The sequence below is a fragment of the Tympanuchus pallidicinctus genome, unplaced genomic scaffold, assembly GCF_026119805.1.
Source record: "Tympanuchus pallidicinctus isolate F22 unplaced genomic scaffold, pur_lepc_1.0 scaffold1, whole genome shotgun sequence".
Taxonomy (NCBI): Eukaryota; Metazoa; Chordata; class Aves; order Galliformes; family Phasianidae; genus Tympanuchus; species Tympanuchus pallidicinctus.
Genome location: NW_026294618.1, coordinates 102,137,434 through 102,160,273, shown reverse-complemented (window position 1 = coordinate 102,160,273; position 22,840 = coordinate 102,137,434). Strand labels below are relative to the sequence as shown.

General features: G+C 44.8%; 1 protein-coding gene across 2 annotated transcripts in view; it reads right to left on the bottom strand.

Moving 5' to 3' along the window:
* Positions 1–656: 656 nt before the first annotated feature.
* Positions 657–22,840, bottom strand: part of MEIS1 (Meis homeobox 1) — a 93,412-nt gene continuing 71,228 nt past the window's right edge. The window contains exons 9-13 of one of the 2 annotated variants that reach the window (XM_052703049.1): positions 21,294–21,370; positions 5,780–5,842; positions 4,427–4,512; positions 4,143–4,238; positions 2,093–2,215 (exon numbers count right to left, since the gene is read on the bottom strand). In XM_052703049.1, the coding sequence (XP_052559009.1) occupies positions 4,180–4,238; positions 4,427–4,512; positions 5,780–5,842; positions 21,294–21,370 (285 nt within the window). In that variant the 3' untranslated portion in view covers positions 2,093–2,215; positions 4,143–4,179. Of the gene's footprint in view, positions 2,216–4,142; positions 4,239–4,426; positions 4,513–5,779; positions 5,843–21,293; positions 21,371–22,840 lie in introns of both variants that reach the window. The other variant, XM_052702975.1, reaches the window with a different exon arrangement.

Sequence of the window (22,840 nt, the reverse complement as noted above, 5' to 3'; positions counted from 1 at the left end):
GCCTGACCCCGCATCGCCAACGCGTTCCCACCGAGATGAGAGGCGAGGGGCCGGAGGTGTCCATCCCTTCGCCTTTATTCAAACATCGGTGCCATTTCCCGACTTGCACCAAGCTCTTGGCTTCCTCTTGCTGCGATAGCTGTGATTTCATGGAAGCTCTGAGCACGCAGGCCTGGCTCATAACAGCGCGCAGCCCCCGGCCCGCAGGAGCCCCCCGTGCAGCACTTGGCATCCTCACTGACAGCCATTCCTGGCCAACGTTTCCAAAGTTTGATTTTCCTCCTCCCTCAATGTGCTCAGCGTAGCAGCGGCTCAAGAAATGTAAGCTGCGCTTTAGAACTGTAATTTTTTCTTTGCAGAGGGGAGGTTGTTAACACTATTCACCAATTTCTTTGCATAGAACTAACAAACACCCTACGATATTTCCTAACGGGCAGCGTCCTGACAGCTCCCCCCCCGAAAAAAAAGCTTCCTTACACAGTGCATCACTGCCTATACATGCTTCAAACGGGAAGCAGCTACTCTGACTGCCAGTGGTGGTGGCACACCTCTGGAGCTGGCAGGGTTCTGGAGCTGCCCGGCTCCCAGCTGGGGCAGAACTGCCACAGAGAGCAGAAAGGGGCAGGAAACAAATTTTGCAAGCAGTGGAGTCACCATGACAAAAAATAATTTGTTTTTATTTTAGATTCAGATTTCATTACTGCACTCAAACTACTACAACTGGGCTTTGAGTTATTATACAATCCAAACTGTTTCAATCAGAAACTCTAAGACTCAGTGTGCAATGATTATTATTAATAATAATTAGCTCCTTGGTTTCTTGATAGAAAAAGGCTATCAACAAGCATTTGTTTAACCACAACAAAAGTATAATTAGCTTATCCCACTTAGTAAATCTGTATGCATGCCAACTCATACCAAACTGCTACTTTTACAAAAAATTGCAATAATACAGATCATTTTTCCAGTCCTTTTTGCACAAAATTTATTTACAATGTATACATAAATGCTCCATGATGGGACTATGGAAAAATGCACACATGACCGATGCTTTGCCCAGAAAGAAAGTCAACATATTAAAAATAAATCTTCAGTCCATGTTTCGAGCTGCATAAAACAGGAAGTGATGTACAAGGTGGTGGTTGCTGCATGGGGACAACGATGCTCTGATGTGACAATTAGGCTTCAGATACACTGCCTTTCCGTTTCCATGCTTCCTCCTACCAGTCTCCTTAAGACACTGCCTGCAACAGCTGATTAATCATTGTTGATGACTGCAGTTTTTCCCATCCTTCCCGATTTACATCTGTTCAGGCCAATTCAAATATGGTGAGTAAATGAATTAGACATGCAAATTCACGCCTCGGGCTAGAAAGAGAGAGAGAGAGACTGAGAGAAAGGGAGAGAAAGGGAAGAAAGGGGGAGAGAGAGGAGGAGGAGAGAGAGAGAGAGTGTGCATGGCTGAAATCCTAGGATAGAAGAAAGATTCTTCTGCCTGACATAGTTATTTTAATGCTCTAAAAATCCTGCAAATAAGCCCTTTCTGTCATTTGCAGGATGAGTGTAAGGCTTCTTTTCAATGTAAGGAGGCTTCTGGAGGAAGTGAAGAGCTATGGAAACAACACACATAGTGTGGAAAAATTTCACATTTTTTTTTAAAAAATCTATAAGAAACAACGTAATATGGATAACAGTATAATAGCATTTTACAATATTTCACTCTTTGTTCTCTTAATGTCTTATATAGGTATTTAGCATGTCCCCAGAAGTTGACTTCAGTCGGTGTTTTCCTGCTTGTCAGGGTCCCTGTGAGGAATAGGAACGTCCCTTGGTCCAAAGTCGACGCCAAGAATGGAACTCCACAGTCATTGCAGAAAGACAATGTTTGAAATCCGCCGTCTCTGCGGACAGCGCGCATTCGTTCCCTTAAGCTACTGAGCATGAATGTCCATCACTTGTCCGCTCGCCGCCGGCTCGCCGGGATGAAGCATTGTGGGGCTGGATGCTGACATGGGCATTCCGGGGTGGGGTGGTCCTCCATGCATCATCATCGCTGGGTGGTGAGGGTGTCCAGGAATGTAGGTATGCATGGGGGGGCCGTGACGCAGCTGAGCGGGATGGGGGGGCATCTGGGGCGGGGTATAGCTTGGCTGTCCCATGTTCATACCCATTGGACTACCCCGAGACACATAATCCCCTGGCACACTTTGCAGCCCTGCGGAGAGAAAGAGGCCAGCGTTGGTCAACAGCCATTTATTTACTGAGCTCGCCAGCCCCGCTACTTTGGATCCGTCCGGAGTGTTTTTGCCATTCAAAGATGGACTGTACAGCGAGCACATACACCGCTGCACAAAAGCCTCAGATGAAGCTGAAATGGATAGGATTACTAAGGACGATGTTAAATCAAACCTGTATTTTTAAACACATGCACACACACACACACAAATCAATGACAGTTATCAATTAATTCTTTCCCTACGATCACTTCTGTCTGAAAAATCAGACGCGCAACTCAGTCAACCTTTCAGGGGTTGGGAGAACAATAAGAAAAATTGGACCTAAAACAATAAAACCTCCCGCTTTCCGTGGGCCTCTGCCTTCTGCTTGGATTGCTGGAGCTGATGGGAACTGACAGGTGTATTGTTTCGGAGAGCTATAAGCTCCATAATCATCAAGGGTGAAAGGCATACGCTATTGCTAAGTAGGTTCAATTGGCTTTAGTTCTAAGTAATAGTGCACCGTGAATGCTCCGAACACCTTGGAATCAGGTCTCAAGGCTCTAGCAATGAATAGCTGCTTAATCTAGCCTAAAGGAACATTTTTGAACTAATGAAAATTGCTTATAAAATATACTGTACTCACAGCTCTTTAATCAAAAAAGATGATAATATTTTTTGTAATAACCTATTAATTTAATTGGTCACGAAGCATAAAATACATCATTTAAATTTAATTGACCCAGAAACTAAGAAACAATATTTAAATTAACTAAGCTAGAAATTTCCATGCTGAGGTAATAAGGCTGTTGCATTCCCAAGCTCGGTGGAATGTTTGCACAGCTAATTGTTAAAACTTTGTTCCGACTCGCACCCAGCGAAGACGACTCCCAGACACCCTTGGCCTTGGGAACTTCAAGTGCTCCCCTCCAATAAGCAGGAGAGCAGCAAAGATGCCCAAATAACTGCTCTTATCTCCAGCAACAAAGCGAGAGAAACAGGATTGGGTACTGCTTGGGCATGGTACCGGTGCCTTAAGAGTTTCAAGCTGCTTTACTTCACTTTTTTCTTCTTTCTTTTTTAAACAAAAATTTGTATAATGTATTTTCCCCTACAAAAAGACAAGAGCCCCCCCCCCAAAAAAAAAAAAAAAAAAAAATCTGGGACAGTTTTTCTAGGCTTTCTTCACGAGGTCTGCCACTGAAGATTGCATTAATGATCTCTATTTTTGTATACTGAATAAGTCAAATCCATTTGTCACACTGCAAGTGATGGCATACTTAATTTGGATATAGTCAATTAGCCTGGGCTAAGCTCCATAGCCTGCTGTGCACACCTCTATTTTGTATTCTCTCTTTTTCCTTTGCCACACGTAATCCCATTATGATGGACAGACAAAGAGAAATAAACTTGAAAAAAAATCAAAGTTTCGTTGATCGCCTTCCAAAACGTAACTAGCCCTAAGTGAAGCCGCTGTTTATTTTACCTAAAAGAAGTCTCTGTTTGGCTTTTTGGTGTCTTGCAGGTTAGTGTAGAAATGTAACTCATGCATCAACTGCGGTTAGACAGATTTATGACACTTTGGGGACATGCTCTTTCCTCTCCCTGCACTGCTGCAGACTGCTTACATTTTGCAAATCAGTCTGTTGCCATGACGACTCGCTCCCCACCTCCCGGCTGTTTCTTGTTTTGTCATGTGGTCAGCGCTGTGCGATAGCAACGCGCAGAAATGTGCATCGCGCGCGGGGCTCGGGAGCTGGCAAGCTTGCTCAAACCAGAGGCAAAGGAAGGAAACCGGAGGAGACCAGGCGCGGGATGGAGAGGAATGAACAAGCATGAAGCTATGGGCAAGGAGAATGTAGGGAAATGCACAGAGGAAAAATATCCCTGGAACAAAGTGAGAACAAAGACCCCATTCGTACTTACTTCCCCCTGGCTTTGCCATTGGGTACCTAGGTGAAGGTTACATGTAGTGCCACTGCCCCTCCATGCCCATATTCATGCCCATTCCACTCATAGGTCCTAGAGGGAGAGAAAAATCCAAGAAGATGCCAGGGAATGAGCAAAGTCAACAGATAGTGCCGAAAGCCCCTTTTCCAAACCGCAGCCCTCTGAAGGAGCACGGTGCCCTGGCGGCGCGGGCAGAGGACAGGCAGCGAGGCAGGCAGCGGAGCGGGGCGAAGCGGGCACCCAGCTGGGCCGGGCCTTACCTGGCGCTCGGATGCCCATGTGCTGCTGGCCATCCATCACGAAGCCTCCCATTGGCTGCCCGTCGGGGTTGTAGGGCGTCCCTTGGCTTACTGAAAGAGCACAGAAGAGGGCTTGTGAGCAGCATCCCAAATGGTCGCGTTGGGTCAAGGCACAACCCCAGCACCTGTGGACTATGAGGGAACCACGGGGATGACCACCACCGTGGGCTCAAAAAAGAGGAAAAAAACATCTACTGTTCGAATTAGCTGGCCGTGATGACAAGCCTGCAGGTTTCAGGCTTAATTTCCTCCTGCGAGTTTGGAAGTAAATGAAGTTGGCCATCAGAAAATATTGAGACGTGATGAGCTCCGGCTCCAGCTGCTGCTGCTGCTGACGTCAATGCCAAGACCTGTGCAGGGGCTGGATTTTACGACTGGAACAGTCACACTGAAATCCCAGTGTGTTAAATTACGTCCATGCACTTTTACAAGAGTGGGACCTGAGCACGTCCCTGCCAGAGATTTACCTCTAATGGCCAAATAATCAGATGTGCTGGAGGAGAAGGCATTGCCCAAAGGCATTTTTGACAACGATGGATTTGGATAGCTTGGCAGAGAGGCTCAGCAATGGTAAATAGTAAATATGGCCAACAGTTTAAGAAAAAAAAAAAAGGCTCAGGGTAAAAGTAAATACCCACAGTGAGCTGCAAGCTGCAGCCCCAGGCGGGACCAGAATGTGAAAACTTTGGATTAAAAAAAGTCCCCCAAAAGGGAAACCCAACCAATCCAAGATCCTAATAGATACTAAAAAGAAGAGATGAGAGACAAAGGGACCCTATGCGAGTCCCAGTACCTAAAGCCTTGGTTTTAACTGTACATTAAAATCTGGCTTCAGAAGTAAGCTGCCTTGGGTTATTAAAGCACATAAAGCTCTACCTCATTGAATGTCTTTGAACTTTACTGAGTCCCACAAGCGATTCTGACCCCTCTGCCCTTTTGACAGGTAATAAAGTTTACAGCAATTCCACACCAAGCCATGCACCAGGGAGTGGTCACAGGAGCAGAAAAAGCTGGGAGGCAGAACTCAAAACAAATGCAACAAAAATAGGAAGAATATTAATTCCGAATGTGTAAGGAAGCTCTGGTCATTGAGCAGGTAATTCTAGTTTCTTCTTTGAATTTTACTGAGTTTTTTTCCCCAGATATTTTAATCATGGAAAACAATTGCCATTGAATTAAACAAAGCTGGTCTTATTTTAATTGTTGGTCACTCCCAGCGATCATTTCTCATTTGTTTACCAGGTAATGGACCTCCCTGCATGGCTCGAGGATGGGTTGAGCCTGTGTGACTCGAATACGGTTACTACTAGGGACTTGCCTGCTCGATTGGACTGGTCTATCATGGGCTGAACTATTCTTCTTCTAGCATTAATAAACCTGCAACAGAAAGAGTAAAGCAGTTGGTTAGGGAAGGGCCAACCCCAAGCCTCGCCCCAACACCGCGCTCCGTCAGGCTGGCGCGGGCTCAGCCACAGCCGGCCCCTGGCCCCCGCTGACCCCTGGCAGCCCAGGCTTGGGTTTGGGAGCTGATTTATGTTGGCCTGTTCTTACCACAGTTGGACACTTCCATTGCATCTTTTCATGGGGGAATTAGCGGAGTTTCCAGGAAACAATGCCAGCGACACTCTTGGCGATTCAGAGCAGGGCACAAAAAGTGGGTGACGACGGAGGGATGCTCATAAGGGCATCTGCTGCCTCCTCCTAATTAGTGGCATTTCTGTCTCATGTCCTCTGACTTCTTTTTGCAATTTTTATTATCAAAACCTTCCCGTACCTCTCGCAAACCTAATTCTCTTTTAATGCCCACTATTAAGATAATGAACTGTGATGGCAGAGCACCATCAAATGAGGGAACGTCTGGAGTTTTATCGCCACTAAGTCACACTGCTGGGGACTTCAGAGCCTTGCATTCCTCATAGCCATTTCTTGGTGGGTTTTTCCCCCCCCCCCTCCTTCTTTATGCAAAGTCTGAGGGGTCAAGGCGAGGTCATAGCTTTACAGTAATTGAATTTATAATCCTGTTTTCTCCAGCTAGGCCTGACCATTTACAGCAAACATCTTGTTAAACTGTAATTACTGGACTACTGAAAATTCCCTCCGAACAATGAAAAGCAGATCTTTGGAAATAAAAAAGGTACAGTCCTTTTTACAAACAGCCCTCTGCAACCGTACTCCTCGTGGTTTTTAGCTCTTTGCCCCAACCTTGTAATGCTGATTTGGGAAAGAGATACTCAAAATTATTTGGAGAGAAACAGAATGAGGGGGGAGATCACAAGTGCCCCAGTCTGCTCTGCACAAGTCCTGGTGGCACTGAAAGCAGAAACTCAAAGCGTGGCTGGAAATCCGTCCCACCAGTGTGTGCCAGAAGAGCTGCTTTTGTGGTTTTACTCATCAGAGAGCTTCATTAAAGCCACCTGGAAAAAATCTCCCCCGAGATTTACTTATGGCATTGCAAAGCCTCAGAACCAATCTTTAAGTTCTTTAAGAGAGAAATAAGAAAAAAGAAGAAGGGTAAGCATAGGTAAGGCCACATCACAATTAGAAAATGTGATGCTAAAGCACACAAAGGGAGACTTGGTGCTTGTTTTTGTTGCCTTTTGCTACGGCTCAGCAAGGGTTCTCCTGCGGCCAAGATAAAGGCAGTGGAATGCAATTTGGGTGCCTTCTATCTGCTTCTCATCACACAAATGCCTGCTAACATTAATCAAGATGTTGGGTGCTAATCGAGGCAGATTTGAGGAAATGGGCTCAAAACCTTCCATGACACAAAAACCCAAATTCCGTGTTCTGGAAACCTTACGCTCAAACTAGGTCATGTTTTGTCAGCAACAGCATTGTGTCAATTTTTGGACACACTTCCACCAAGAAACCCTTCGCTCCAGCCAACGGTGTTGCAAATCAGTTTATCATTATCTTGTACAAACCATGAAAATCAGAATCATGTGAGCAGAAGGTTAGACTAATTCTCCTTTCTCATTATAAGCACAGGTGTAGCACAAACACCATGTGAAATAAGCAATTAAAAAAATCTGCTTTTTTCCCCCATTAGCTGCCTTAGCTCCATGACCAATTAGAAAATTGTTTAATATCTGTAATCTGCATTTGCAGAAAGCAATTTTCACAGCAACTCTCCCAAGTAAAACAACAACACAAAGCCCCGTGCCCCAGCCACGTCTTTTTGCAGGCACTGGCAATACCCGCTCCTTTCTTCCATTGCAGGACCTCAGGAGCTGGCACTGAAGCTCCAAAAGGTTCCAGACCAAAGAGACACACAGTGCTAAGGATGCTCACACAAATATCACAGCCTCCCCCTTCTCCTCCGAGCGTTTTTCTTAAGAATGAGGCTCTCATTTCAATATTTAGCACAATTATCCAGCTGAGGTGACTACAGCAGAATGTATTTTCACCTGTCTGTTCTATATTATCACTTGGGATGGTTGCTTTAAACGCATTTCAAACACAGGTACTTAATAATTCCCTTCTTCCTGTGCATTCCTCTAAGTATTTTATAGAAGTGGCTGATCTGCAAAGCAGCCCTGTGTTTGGATGTCTTCGGGGTGAATTCAGATGCAAGAACATTTTCCTTCTGGGCAAAGTAATAAAATGACATTCTTGCTCCTCCCACTAGAAGTCAAACTGAGGTCAGCTCCCCATCCTTGTATCTGTTCAAATAAACTGGTCCAGCTGTTTGTTTCCAGGATGCCCTTTAACCTTCTGTCCCATCCTCCCTGCCTTTGTAACAGAATGCTTTACTTTGCATTATAGTAGACTCCAAACTACTATGCATTAAAAAAAAAGTATTCGCTTTCAAGTTTCTTCCTGCATCCCAAACCTGGAATTCATAAGAAGCCATCAGATTAAAAGTATTAATGTGCCTTGCCTTGAGAGAACACCACGCAGTGCCGTTACGTTTATAAATCACATTTGCGAACTCCGCAAAGCTGAGAGCTAGCTCTGGCTGCAGAAATGTGCAGCACAGGGACAATTTCTTCATGCTCTCTGCTGCTTTCTTTGATAGAGGGGCTGAGATCTCTTGATCACTCATGGACTTTCCGGAGTGCTGGGCTGATGTAATGTCAGCAAAAAAGGGTGGCACAGAAAAGCAAATGGGAAAACTCTCACTGCCCCTTTTCCCATAGGTTCACACTCATCTATCTCAAGGATAGGAAACCCTGAACCACTCTGATTTTCACAAGTCTAGAAGAATCAAGACCTAAAGTATGCATCCACATCTTAAGAGCTATTTACATTTAGTAGTCTCAAAATACAACTAGGCATAAAACTCAAAACCGCAGCGTAACATTACTGATGTGAGTAAAGATCCACTCAGGTTCTAAGGGCTGCACAGAGGGTGCATTTCCCCCCATACCATTGCTGTGCTTGCTCTGACAAGTGCATTCTGCTTATTCTGTCCCCAGAGAGCAGCATCCATACTGGAATAAAGAGAACACCTCCAGCACATGGCTTGCACCCACCTCCCAGCAAAACCATGTGCTGCCAACTGGCTCTTTGGCTCTGGTTGTGTGTTTTTCTCTTTGCAAGGGGAAGGATCTGGCATGGAGGAACCGTTTGAACAGTTGGACAATTGGGCAAACACAGAAATCTAAAGACTTTTTTTTTTTTTTTTTTAAGTTAACTTTTCCTTGCCCTGCTGGTTGTGAGGATGGCACCTTGCTGCTATGCCCCAACAAACAAGCAAAAAGAAGCCACTGCACCTGCCCAATCCCAAGCCAAGGTGCAGGAAACACTTTTGTGCCCTTTACATTTTGGTAGGATATTTCCCCTTGCCCTGCGCCCCGATCCATTCCTGTCCCATGGTAGAAACCAGCCTGGAGTGATGCCTGATCTGCACCACACTCCGACCTTCAGCTTGGCCACCCTGTCACCACACACCAATTTTGCTTCTTCCCAGCAAGCAGCACATGGCTGCTGGTGACAAAAGGCTGTTTTAGCTGGAGATTGCCAGCAATAATAGCAGCCAGAGAGCAGGGATTTTCAGAGGGTCACCAAACCCTTGGGAAGGCACAGAGCACTGGGCTCAGGTTACAGCCCTAGCGACATTTTTCCGCACAGATCTGTTCTTTCTCCCCTTGTCTCACTTCTGTAGAGTGAATAAAACGAGGCCATCCTTTGCTGTCATAGTTTCCAAAGTCACCTTTGCTCGAGAACTATCAGAGCGACTGTGAGGACTTCCAATGTACAACTCCGGAGTGAGATTACCCAGCCAAAGCTGTCTGAAGGTGCTGCTGGGGACTCAGTGGTACACTGGGGGTTTTCCCTCCCCCAGCCCTCCCAGCAAAGACAGCCGCCGCTCCAGCACTGACTTCTGGCACTGTCAACTCCACACCAAAGTGTGGGCTACCAGCCAGAAGTCTGTGTGCAATGGCAGCGCCAGGAAGCCTCCCAAATCCCTCTGCCTCATCTCAGCTCTGAGCTCCCCCTGGCAAATGGCACTTAAGGAGAGTAACATCTACAAACACCACAGCTAAAATGTCTCTTGACCCTTTGAAAAAGAAGTGATACCCCTCCTGACAACAAACAAATCATCATTTTTATAACATATGCCAAAGTAGCCAGAGCCCTTCAAACGGGCCAATACTTCACTTGTAAAACCAGGCAGGGTCTTTTTCACATATGGGCATCCTTCATTTATACCCCAACAGAACAACTTTCTCTATTCAGCTCTTAATTCCTCAACGCTTAACAGGTTTATCTCTAATAAAAACAATTTAAATGGAAAGTGTGCAATAAACTGGGATTGTTACACTTGAGCAACCATTTTGTTCCTTATTTTTACATACTTTCTTTTTGGGCATTCGTTTTCCAGAGCTTTTGCAAAGAATGAGCAAGGAAAAAAAAATAGAGAAAGAAAGTAGCAAAATCCATAAATTATTTCAGAATAATGTCAAGTACTTTAAAAGCAGCCTTAGAAACAAAAATCTCCCCTGTAATTATGAGCTAAACAAATAACCGCTGACTTTTGAATGGTAATCACATCTCCCCATTCCTAAAATGAGAAATAAATGTGAAAAGGGTGCTTACAGACATTATTAGAAAGTTCTGATCCTGAAGTCAGTTAGTGAGCTTAATGACTCGTAACTACCAGTCATTAGCAACCCATGCTCTCCCTACTCCCTTTATTTGTTTAAAAAAAAAAAATATATATATATATATATATATATATACACACACATATATATAAGAAAATCCAAGACACTCAAGAAATTTGGTTCAGTTTAAAGTCAGACTTTATGAAGTCATGCTTGGCAACTTCTCTTGGTTTCTCCTCCTCCTCTGAAAGGAAGACAGTTCAGGACTGCAATGCATCACCCTCAACACTAAATGGGGGTAGGAAGGGAAAAAGGCTCACGGGCTGCTCAGCACCCACTCTGGATACCCAGTGCTGGGGTAGGCTCCAGTACGTCCATCCACTGGGAACATGGGAAGAGCCCTGAGGGCTCTCCTCTTCCTCCCTTGGGGCTGGCAGCCTCAGCCCCAGTGACTGTATACAGGGCCGTGGGTGTCATGGGACAACTCTGAAGAGCGGACAAATAAAATACTATGCAAAACGAGTGATGAAAAACCACTAATTAGCTGACAAATTTGATGTAAAGCACTAATGAAAGCCACGTGTGGTTCTGCAATTTAGTTTTAAAAATAGCTTCTGACTTCAAGCATTACTATGTGACCCCACCGATGCATTCATGTTGTGCATTCAGAAAAGTTGCTTGAAAGCAGGAGAGTGCTATTGAATCTCTTGCAAGCCAACCCTGCTAATGTACAGAGCACATCAAGCGCAAAAATAGAAAGCAAGGAGCTGGGATCAGGTAGGCACTCGCTATGCAGAGCCAGCCATGCCCTACATTCAACTAACTGTACCTGTGGCCATGTCCCATGCTCGACCCCCCGTCAAGCCCACAGCTCCCTGTCGCACCGCCTCTGTTCTGCCCTCAGCCAAAGTCCTGCTCAAGTGGAATCCCACTGAGGATGGGCCAGGTAAAGCTCCTGGGCTGCTCCCCACGGTGCCCCAGAGCCCAGCAGATGCAGGGTTGTGCTGGGGGGGCCCACGGCAAGCTCCTTCCCTGACACCGCAATTCCCTTGTGGTGCAGAGCAGATGTAAACTCGCCCTCAGCAGCCAGATGATGTAAGGGGAAATCTTTAAATGGCAAAGTGCCAGCAGGGCTGACCTCCTGTCTCTTCCCTACTCCCAAATCCCAGTGCAGCTGTACTCTGTTGATCTCTGTGTGCCACAATTAGCCTTTAAGGAATATGGCAAGGATTCATCCAGCAGAGCAGTGTTAAGGCTGCTCTAACTCACGCTGATTCAACACAGTGCTGGATCTGCAACATGCTGCCAGCCAAAATCTCTCCCACCCCAAAAACACTCGCTCTGCATAGGAGCCAATGGTGCACAGGCAGATCCGCAGTCCCTTCTCCGTTGTGGAATTTTCCTCTGTTGATTCAGCAGCATCTTTCATTTAGGCCACTGTGGTGATCTCTGGGCTTCCTCCTGCCATACACACGGGCCACAAAGATGATCAGAGGACTGGAGCACCTCTCCTGTGAAGAGGCCCTGAGGAAGCTGGGCTTGTTCAACCTTGAGAAGGTTTCCAGTGTCTAAAGTGAGCCTACAGGAAAGCTGGGGAGGGACACTATCAGAATGTGTAGTGACAGGAAAATGGGTAATGGTTTTAAACTAAAAGAGGGAAGATATAAATGAAATATTAGGAAGGAATTCTTCACCATGAGGCCGGTGAGTCACTGGAACAGAGTGGCTAGAGAAGCTGTGGATGCCCCATCGCTGGAGGTTCTCAAGGGTCTCAGAGCAAGATCTAGGGGAAGTTGGCCCTGCCCACAACCAGGAGGTTGGAACCATATGATCTTCTAACCTAAGACATTCTATGATTCTGCGATTCTATGTTCTAAACACAGGGGTATCTCTGTTGAGCTCTCCAGTTCCCATGCATCACACTTGGAGCAGTGTAAAGCCAGCTTTTTTCCCCACTCATCCCTACCCACACTGCGTATGGCACCAGAGCTGGAAGCTATTTGTGGTCCTCCAGCCACAATGAGCATCCCATTACCAGCTCCTTCCAGCCTGCAGAGCAAGGTAAAGCCAAACAAAGGTCACCAATAAGCAGCTCACCAAAGAGTTGAGGATCTAAATAACCTATCTGTGGGACGTGCAACTCGCACATGAGATTGGCTTTGGTATGCTCTGGTCTATACCTTGAAGCAGCAGCTCGAGGTGGATGGGGGAAGCTCTTAATTCCTGCGGTCGGGCCCTCCCTACCATGGCTGAGACAACAAACACACACATGTTGGTGTGTTCTGTGTGATGTGGGCACCTGGGAAACTCATTTGAAATGATTTTTTTTTTGGCTGAAACCACAAAGGGCACAACTCTGAATCACAGCCAACCAGAAAAACAACCACACGCTTCTGGATGAATTTCCCCCAAGACATCCTACATTAAAACTGTTGTCCAACTGCTACTAATCACCTACTTTGTGATCTGCTTTACCTAAATATGATTTCCCATTAAGTGAAGTAATTCATTTTGCCTATAATCCTACTCCTGATGGTATTTTATTTGGGGAAGGAGAAAAGACATCCACAAAAAGCAATGAAAACAAAACACGCACGGGGAGGTCAGAGGAATGTCAAAGACAAAAGGAATTTTTAAGGCCACGGGACATGTAAAGCTCAGCCCCCAGATGGGATGAACTAAGGAGTACAAACTATGCTTATAAACCAGTGAGGAGCTGCACACCTCTGGGATAGCTTGAGCTGAAAAGGAGCAAATGATACCTCATTTTATCGTTAGCCAAAAAAGCCACAAAGACTACAGTGCCTGGGCAGAAAAAAAAACAAATAATAACCCATGAAACTGTTACATGACCTAGATTTCATTGAAGTCTGTGGAAGGCATGTATTCCTTCCACAGTATCTGCTGCTCTTTCTTTTCTTTTCTTTGAAAAAGGACAAGAACACACAGAAACCTCGTTAGCCTTAATGCCACTAGAACCAGCCATACCTCCATCACACGGCATCATTTGAGGGCTTCCCCTGCCTGCGCCTCTGGCTGCATTTCATTTTTGAGCAGGGAAAATTGTTTTATCCAACAAGGAGGCAACATTTGCCCCATTTTTAATATTTCAGGCTGACTTTTCAACCACTCAGAAGCACAGTTTGCTTCAAGCAGGTGCAGCCCGAAGCTAGCCCATGATGTAAGTGAGAGAGGGGGTCTCTGAGGGCACTTTCCCAGCGTGCACAGTGCTTAATGCTGCACGCCAGCCTCAGCCACTGTTGACACAAAATAGGTGGAGATCAGGTCTGTGCAAGCACAACATACCAGAAAGGCAAACTATCCTTAAAAACACTTCAGGTAGATTTGACAAGAACAGACCAAAACCTGACTTGCAAAGAAATGGCAATACATTGCTTTCTTCTTCTCTCTATCTCTCTCTTTCTATTTTTCGGATATTGAGGCTACATTTTCTGATGAAGCTATCTAAGAGGAGCTGAGTCCCAACTCCCATTCTCAGCAGTCAGCCAGAGCCCTTGGATTGCAGCGTGGTGCTTCCACCACAAACCAGCATCCTGGCTGCTCTTCCAAGCCCAGCTCCCATTCCCGAGGAGTGCACACCTGAATCTCAGCCTTTTTAAAAACAGCAAACAAAGACTTCTGATCCCTACCCTGATCCTGCCCTCCACAGCCAGTGCAGGAGCAGAGAAAAGAGCAACCGGAGTATGTTTGCACAGTGCCTTTTAATCTTATCTCTGTGACACCTGACAGCACATTTGTTACAGAATATTAATGCACTGACTAAAAAGTTTGTCAGGTACAAAATCACCACGGAAGAGGATGGAAAGCCCAAGGGAAAAAATGAATTTTGCTGCACGTTAACTCCTAAAGCACCAGGTGCCTTCGGTCACACGGCAGCAGCTCAATTGTATCTGCAGCACACAACATTCTGCCATGGGAACTGACCTTTCTCTCACTCAAAAAAGAAATCTTCTGTGCTGTCGTGCACTTGCAAATATTTTCAACACCATTTATTGTAGTTGTGGAATGGTTTGGTTGTTATTAATTACTTCGTTAGCTTGTGCAAAATTATTCTGCAGCATTTCCTTGCCTGGTTCTGCCCAGCCTGGCTCTAGGGATGGCAAAGGATGCTCAAGGGATGAACCTTCCCATTGCCCCGGACAGCATAGCACAGCTCAAGCCCCCTTTGGGCTGAAGGATGGTCTGAGCAAGCAGCCTGAGGGTTGAGGTCCTGGAGGAGAAGGGCAGCACTTCGTCCAAAACTCCTTTTTATCTCCCCACTCTAAGCACCTGTCCTTCACAGGAAACACTCCTTTGTGCCCAGACTCCCTAAACCTGCTCACTGGAACAACACTCCGCATGCTCATAGCACCGCACTGCATTTTCACATGGCTTCATCAAGCTGAAACACACTGACAAACCCAGCATGCATCTAAACCTGGTGACGTGACAGCACCCGATGGCTCTGGATTCACAGCTCTTCCCCCTGCAAGCTATTTGCTTGGCTTTTCTAATAATACCTTGCTTGGCTGGCAGCTCTCCAGGGCTGTCTAAGGCAATATGCAAGCTAAACATTTTCCCTCTGATTTCAGTATTTTCTTATGAGTAACTGTACAGTATTTTACCTAGTGAGTATTCCTGATTGCTGTAATTTAAGAACAGAGAAACACACTACAGATGTAATATTATTACTACAACTGGCATTCAAGGTGAAAGGCGTAACAATTAGCTAAGACTTAGTGAAAACATAAATGTAAAAATCTGCTGTAAAAGCCCAGCACATGGTACGCTTAGAACAGCTAATTTACCACACATATTCCGAATTGCTCAAGTGGTGCAACAATTCACCCAGCAAGATCCTTCTCTAATGTTTTTCTTGGGCTTGCAAAGTGTTTCCTTGGGGGGGGAGGGATGAGAGTGGAGAGGGTGGTGACTTTCACGTGGCAAACACCCACCGTCTTGTTTTGCTTTGGAATAACAAACATTGTGTGTTCTTCAAACCTGAAACACAGATCCTCTCTTACTTCCATCTCTCTGGCTTTTATGTGTATTCCCAGTAAAGAAACGGTGCTTAAATGACATCTGTAAACATATCCTCAAATTACAGAAAGGAGAAAAGCAGAATGGTTTCCAAAATCCGAGGTCTCTGATTAAGTTTGCACTGCTGAAGCTGAGAGGCTAATTTGTGAATGTTTCAACATTTACAAGTAAATAAGTACTTGCAGTTACTGTATCTGATTACTGAGAAAAGTATTTGTTATGTTATTACACAGATTCAAATTGCATCTTGACCTTTTCTCCTTTAATCTGTTTACTGCAACAAAAGCGGTGATAGATAAATCTGAACACAAGTGTGCATGTCACCCTCCTTTAACCAAAACCCCTGTGTGCAGGGCGTTCTGCAGGGCTGCAAAGAAAGCTCCATGCCTGCCTGTTGAGTTCTGAGATTGGGTCGGCACCGGGCTTGGAAATCCACCCAGCGTCCAGGACCAGCACCTGCTTTAGCTGTGCCCTCCTGCAGGCCTCCTCCCCCTCTTACACCCTAAAAATAGTGCTTAAGTGGGACTAAAGTGGTGCGCTGGTCATGTGCTGGCCTTTCGCTCGGGGTGAGTTTCGCCCTCAGAGAAGGAGCTGAGCAAAAGCTGATGTCAATGCTAAATGCCCGGCCTCAAAGCATGCAGGCTGTATCCCCCCTATTTGCATCTGCCCCATCTGCATCTCCCTCCATCAGCGTTAGATATTATTATTATTATTTTATTATTATTTTCTTTCCCATATAAAGTTTCAGCAAAAATAACTTCAGTTGTCTCCAAGAATGAGATTAGGGAAATTTACATTATTTGATCAATTTTTCCAGTGTGTTTGGTTGGTTTGTTGGTTTTGGTTTTTTTTTTGCTAGCCTCGGAAATTACACACAAAAATGACATTTAAAGAAGCCAAAGTCATAAAATCAAGAACTCAAGAGGTAGGAAACTGTATTGCTAGAGCTGCTTGCACCCTAGCAAGCAGTCTGGTCACCAGCTTGCAAAGCCTCAATCACCACCACGATGGATCTGTTATGAGAACAAATCACTAACATGTAGAAAAAATCGATCTCTACGGGAACCGAACATGGTCAAAATTGAACAAATAATGCAGTGAATGGCAAGAAAATAAGAGCAGTCCTGGCTGGAGCAGTGGAATGCTGCCGCGGAGAACAGGACTCTCCGATCTGCTGCTGCCTTGGATTGTTTGGGAGCTGCCGAGTAAATCATTGCAACCTCACTTTTCAGCAGCAGTTACAGGCTATTGCAGCTCTCTTCCATGCCCTGTGCTGGAGCTTGGACATGTAGGGCGCCAAGGCACTAAAAACTTGGAGTTTCCATGAACTCAGCGGTTGTTGGGCCTTGAATGCAGACAACATGCCATCACCTTGAATCATCTCCGTCCCTAACCCTCCCAAAATAAGTGGATGTGCTGGAGCTGAACCTCCCTGAGGCTCACTTCCTCACCTGCACACCCAGACAATGCCACCCTTCTTCTTCAGCAGGGAACTGTAAACTCCTGCACTCCCACAGACCTGGAGCACACACATACAGGTCAGCGGAGTACCCGGGTACTGCAGTGGGAAGCACCATGAGAAAAGCCCATCAGCAATTATCAATTCCATCTTCAGGCACGCTTTGAATACAGCTCAGCAAATGAAGCGCTGAAGAATGAGGGTAAGATAAAATATTGACTAGCTCCTCCATCATTGTCTGGTCTGTGCCCTAGATAGCACAAAGGGGATTTTGGAATAAGCAGAGTGGAAGCACCTAGTGAAAGGCTTGTGTTCCCTCACTTCAGAGCTTTACAGATTTGCAAATTCCATATATTTGTCTATATGTATATGCACATATTGAGTACATACATCTACATACATTTCATATATATAAAATCATTTTAACGCAGCTGTATGCGCGTCTGTGTGGAGAGTCATAAAAAGGCATGCAAATACAGAGAGATACGCAGGCTCGTTATTATATTATCTATCAAATATTTTTATGTACACATTTATATTTATGTATATACTAATATAATTTATCTGTATGTACCTAGACCTTCACAAAGCATAAACAACCCCTAAACACCTAACACAGCCCTTGATGAGAATTGCCCTCTCCGCTTGGAGTAATTATTTGCCATTAGTGCTTAACAAGAGGAGGTTCAGCTGGGATGCAACAAACAAGGAAGCTGTATGGATTGTTCAATATTAGCCTGGCTGGTTCTCAGCTGAGGCAATAAATGATTGTATCACACCTCCTGGATATTTCAATCCCCGCACAGTGGTTTTTATCACAGGGGAAAAGCACCTTATTAACCTGACCCTCACCAGATCCCTGCCACATCCCTTTGTGCCTGTCAGCCCACACCGGTGCCCCTTCCCACTCCCACTGCTGTGCTTGCAAGCCCACACTACTCAGGGTTAAGTGTCCAACAAGTCAAGGAGCAGGACGTCTCACTGAGGCTGCTTTCCTATCTGAAAATCCTCCACATGGATTTTTCCACAGTTTAAGAGAAAGAAAGAGCACGCAAGAAAAAAGGTGAAGTTAAGTGATGTTTCAAAGACGTGCCCTACTCCGGTACGTTTTACGGCATGTCTCACATCATCACCCCATTCCTGCACTCCCCACCATCAATGGGAGTTGTGTGCATCAGCCCTTGAGCGTGAGCACCGGGCAGCCCCTATGTGAAAAGCACCATTTTTTCGTTACAGCCCAGAACCAAAGTATGCAACGAGCCCATACTGCAAAGGCATTCAAAATATGACAAAAAAAAATTGTTCAAATGCTTTCAATCTGCGGAAAACAAATGCTCTCTTCACTGGCTTCTCTGTGGCAAACTTATAATTCCATCCAGAAAATCCAGCATTCCCAGTCTGGGCTAACGACCATGCTACCAGACATGAGTTTATGTTTTTCATGCACATTTCATGTATTCCCACATGCTGTGTTGCTGCCAATAATTTATGACTGATCTGCACCCAGCCTGCCCTTCAGCATTTCATTTAATCTCTGCAACAGTGATTTACAATGACTCATCATTAATACAAAAATGTACATGTGTGTTAACAAGTTTGGAAGAATCTAAGGAGGGAGGCAAAATTTTTTAAAGTCATGGCTGAAATACTTAAGAGTCCAAAGAATAAAGGCAGAGTTAAATCAGCAATGGTGCCCTGGCTTTTCCCTGCAGAAAAAAAAAACCAAAAAAACAAAAAAACAAAAAAAAAGGTGAAAAGGATTTGTTCTCATGCACACTATGTTATATGGGAACATATTCAGGGGAAGGGTGGGTGCGTGTTCCCATAGTGCACCCCATGGCCAGCTCTTTAGCAAGTGAGTGTGCAATTTGCACGCTCAGCTTCTGCCCCCACAGCCTTCCTGTTCTTTAGCACCCCAGCAAGAGCAGGGGCTGGCTTATTGCATCTCAGCATCTTCATTCAGCACCCGCGACCAAAAAGCCCTGACCAGCTCTGCAACATTATATCTTCATAGGGCTGCGGAGAAAAGGGGAATTCTCTCAATAATTTATACAATTGTAACACCATGGCAGAATTACCAAACGAGCTTGAGCAGAGGAAGCCTGTCCTACATCCGCAAGACTTCAGTTATAATGTATTTTGACCTACTTTTATTTTTTTTTTTTCTTTCCCTGTACATAAGGAACTTATAAAAACACATCTGACATCTGACACAAAGCCAAAATAAAACTCCTCAAATGAGAGATGAGATGGGTACTGAAATCCACCCAGGGAAGTCACCCAGGAGAAATTCCTCTGGCTTTAGTTCAATGCACCCCGAGTTCATCACAAGCACCTCCTTTGGTGGCTGGCCCCACATTGAACTTGGTGCCCACGCAGGACCCTTGCCCACACCGTTCCCCATGGTGTGTCTAGCTCTGCCTCCACACCCACCTGCGACCTGAGCCCTCCAGTTCTTACCCAATGGGCCACTCTGAGAGCAGCTCCCAGCCCTCTCTGGGGCTCCCCCAGGCTCCCCGTGCCACCCGTAGGAGCTCTGCCCTGGGCTACTTTTGCTTACAGCGGGATGAAAGGACAATGACGGGCATCTGGTAGAACCTGCTCCAGGGCCCTCCCAGGCAACACACCCCACCCTTGAATATAGTCCTGCAAACACAGCCAGCTTCTACACTGGGTAGACCTTCAAGAACAGCCCTGTCAACCAGGGTATCGGCTGGACAACAGCTGAGGGACATAAAGCTGAACCAAACGTTAATTCTTCCTGGCTGAGCCAAAACATTGCCATTTGAGTTTACTTATAACATGTATTTTACGTTCAGTTCCTTTTATTCCTTCGTTTTAAGGTATCTTGGAAGCCTACTTGGCATAGACGAAGTATTTGGTGTTTCCCTTTATTCAGTGTCTTAAAGGACTTCAGAAAATTGATCTCCCAGGGCTGCTGTGGGGTCACGGAAATTGATAACCCTTACAAGCCATGCTTATGTGAGCCCGCCTGCGTCTCCCAGATAGTGCACTTTGTAAATTAATCCTCCAAAGGCAAATATATTGTAAGTAGCTTGTTATCTCTAAAGTACTAAATTGAAGAATACACGGGATTATATTGACAGAAATTACATTTTCTGTAATGGGGTTTAATATATCTGAAATCTCTCCCATAGGCTCCCACTCTCTGACTGAGGAGGGTTTGTTAATGTAGGTGCAATGGACATCAAGACCAAATTTATTCACTAAAATGGATTAGGCCATGTAATCAGAGCTTCAGTAATATTAATCTCTGACACTTATTGAACGGAAAAAGTACTTTTGTCTGCAAACTGGCATTCCTCCCTCCCTTTTCCCCAGCAGGCTTGCCGTCCGCCTTGGCCATTTTCTGGGTATTACTTCAAAGAGGATAAGGTTTCCCATCATAAACACTAATCTGAAAATATTAGGACAATTAATTAGATACACTTAGTTTTACAAGGCATTAGATTGCAATACACTTCCAGTATGACACTTGTTCTGAGACAGTGGGAGAAACCTGAATTTGGATGCAGTAACAAAGGATAATAAATCAAAGTTCTTTAAGGGCTCGCCGTTGTGTTTTCACATTTAAATCAAGAGTAATTTTCAGTGGGGGCCTTCACCACATCTCAGACAGCCAGCAGCTCAAAATCCACTGTAGATCCAGCAAGGATACCTCAAACAAGCACTACCTCAGCAAGCCAGGGGCTCCAGCAAGCCTCAGCCAGAACCAACAAATGCAACTACCCCGCGTGGTACTTCAGCAAGAAAGAGCACAGTTGTCCCCAAAGTTTGTTCAATGTAACAGAACCAGACTTTTTAAGCAAAACAAGAAATGGGTATAATGGTATCAGTCAAAAAGAAAAACTCGCCAACAGTATTAAAAAATAATGAAAAAAAAACCCAACGCTTGACAGCATCACAAAATAACAATGCAGTCTGCAGAAGCAGAGCCCATTTTTTCACCAAACCATTCTTGCCCATTTTATCACCAAACCGCTCATTAACAAACTTCTCAGAATGGATGGGACTGTTTGTTCAAGGGGACCAGGACCCAAATTCACCAAAACCACTGAGAAAGCAAAGGGCCAGAAACTCCTACTTGTGTTCCGCAGCACCAAACCACCATGTCCCCTTTCCCAAAACCACTTGTCCCACGCCATCCCTTCTGTATCATCAAAATGTGGGAGCAGATGGAATAAAGGACATTCCAAAATGCCAAGGGTGAGCCAGGGGTGCCAGCAGCCACATGAAAACACCAAGTAAAGTTACTTACCAATTGTTCACTTGAAGTATAGTGAGCCCCGTGTCTTGTGCCAACTGCTTTTTCTGTTCTTCTGAAGGGTAAGGGTGCTATAAGACACCAAAATAAATACATACATTTAAAACAATGCTTTTTTTTTAGGCCTACTTTTTATTAATAAAAAAAAACCACAAACCCAAAAAAACAGAAGTGTGTGACATCTATTACCGAAAGGTGAAAATGCTGAGGTGTGTCACTCTTTTATAATTATTAATGGGCTACTACATCACTTAATTAATGGCAGTAAAAGGCATGCCAATTATAAAGATTAGTGAAGTGGAGAAATGACTGCTCAGGATACTGGCAGTACCTTGATACTCTAGAGGATATTTGTTGCCTTAGCTGGAAGTTTTTGCACTTGTCTCCAATGAGCGATTAGAGACAAATCTCGTTGGTTGTTTTTTTCTTTGTTTTTTTTCCCCTTCTGTATTGCACAGAACAACAAAGAATGTGATCCAGCACTTCTCTCCGAAACCAAAACGCATTGGTGATTTCTGAGATTGCAAAGACAAATCTCGCCAGTGCCCAAAATAATTTGCAAATAAGATCAACATCCTGAACATAAACAAATGCCTGCATTTTGAACGCAGGCCAACGCAAGGTCAGTGCTCAGCACATTTTTGCCCAACATTAACATAGCTGTGCTGCTCTAATCCTAAGAGACAGAAAACAAATACTGCTTTAATTGCAGATAATGTTAAAATTAAATCATAAGTTAAGTTTCTTGTGAGAACTTGATTGCTTTCTCAGAAAAATTGCTTCTGCATGAATACAGATTGCTTAATAAATCAACAGCGGAAACCACATCCAAGCTTGAATCTAGAAATGACAGTAGTGATATTATCTCTATGCTTTCCCTCCTTCTAAAAGCGTTTTTGGCCCATGAGGAAATGGCCAAGCACCACAAATGTAGCACTTCCCAGGAGAAGCCATGGCTCAGGAGTCCAAATGCTCCCAGCTTGGGCACTGGGTCAGGGCCACTGCAAGGCACCCCATCACATTTCGGTAAGAGCATTTGGGAAAACTGCTCAGACCCACCTGAACATGGCATTTAGCAGCTGTTTGTCACAAAACATTTGGTTACACACACACAGTCTCATATTTTTCGGACCTATTCTTCAGCATAATATTGCAAGAGATGTAAACTGAAACCTTGTAAAGCATAAGAATTTCAAACTTCGTAAAATTCAGCAATCTTGTTGGTACCATAACTATTTAGCAGATTTAATACACTCTTGTAACCAGCATAATCTGATATCTAATGGCTACGTTGCAGGGCTGAATTACTTCGCTTTACCAAATACGGATTTTTGCTGTAGCATCTCATTGCCCACTGAGCCCATTCTAAAACCCACCACCATGCCCATCAGCTCCTGAAGATACACTTGTGCTGCCAAAACTGGCAGGGAGCTCTCACTTCCTTTACAAATCAAGCTTCCTGACAGTCAGCCCACCGATAACCTGCACATCTGTAACCTACTCTCTATATTTCGTGTAACGTGAAAGAGCTCCAGAACCGC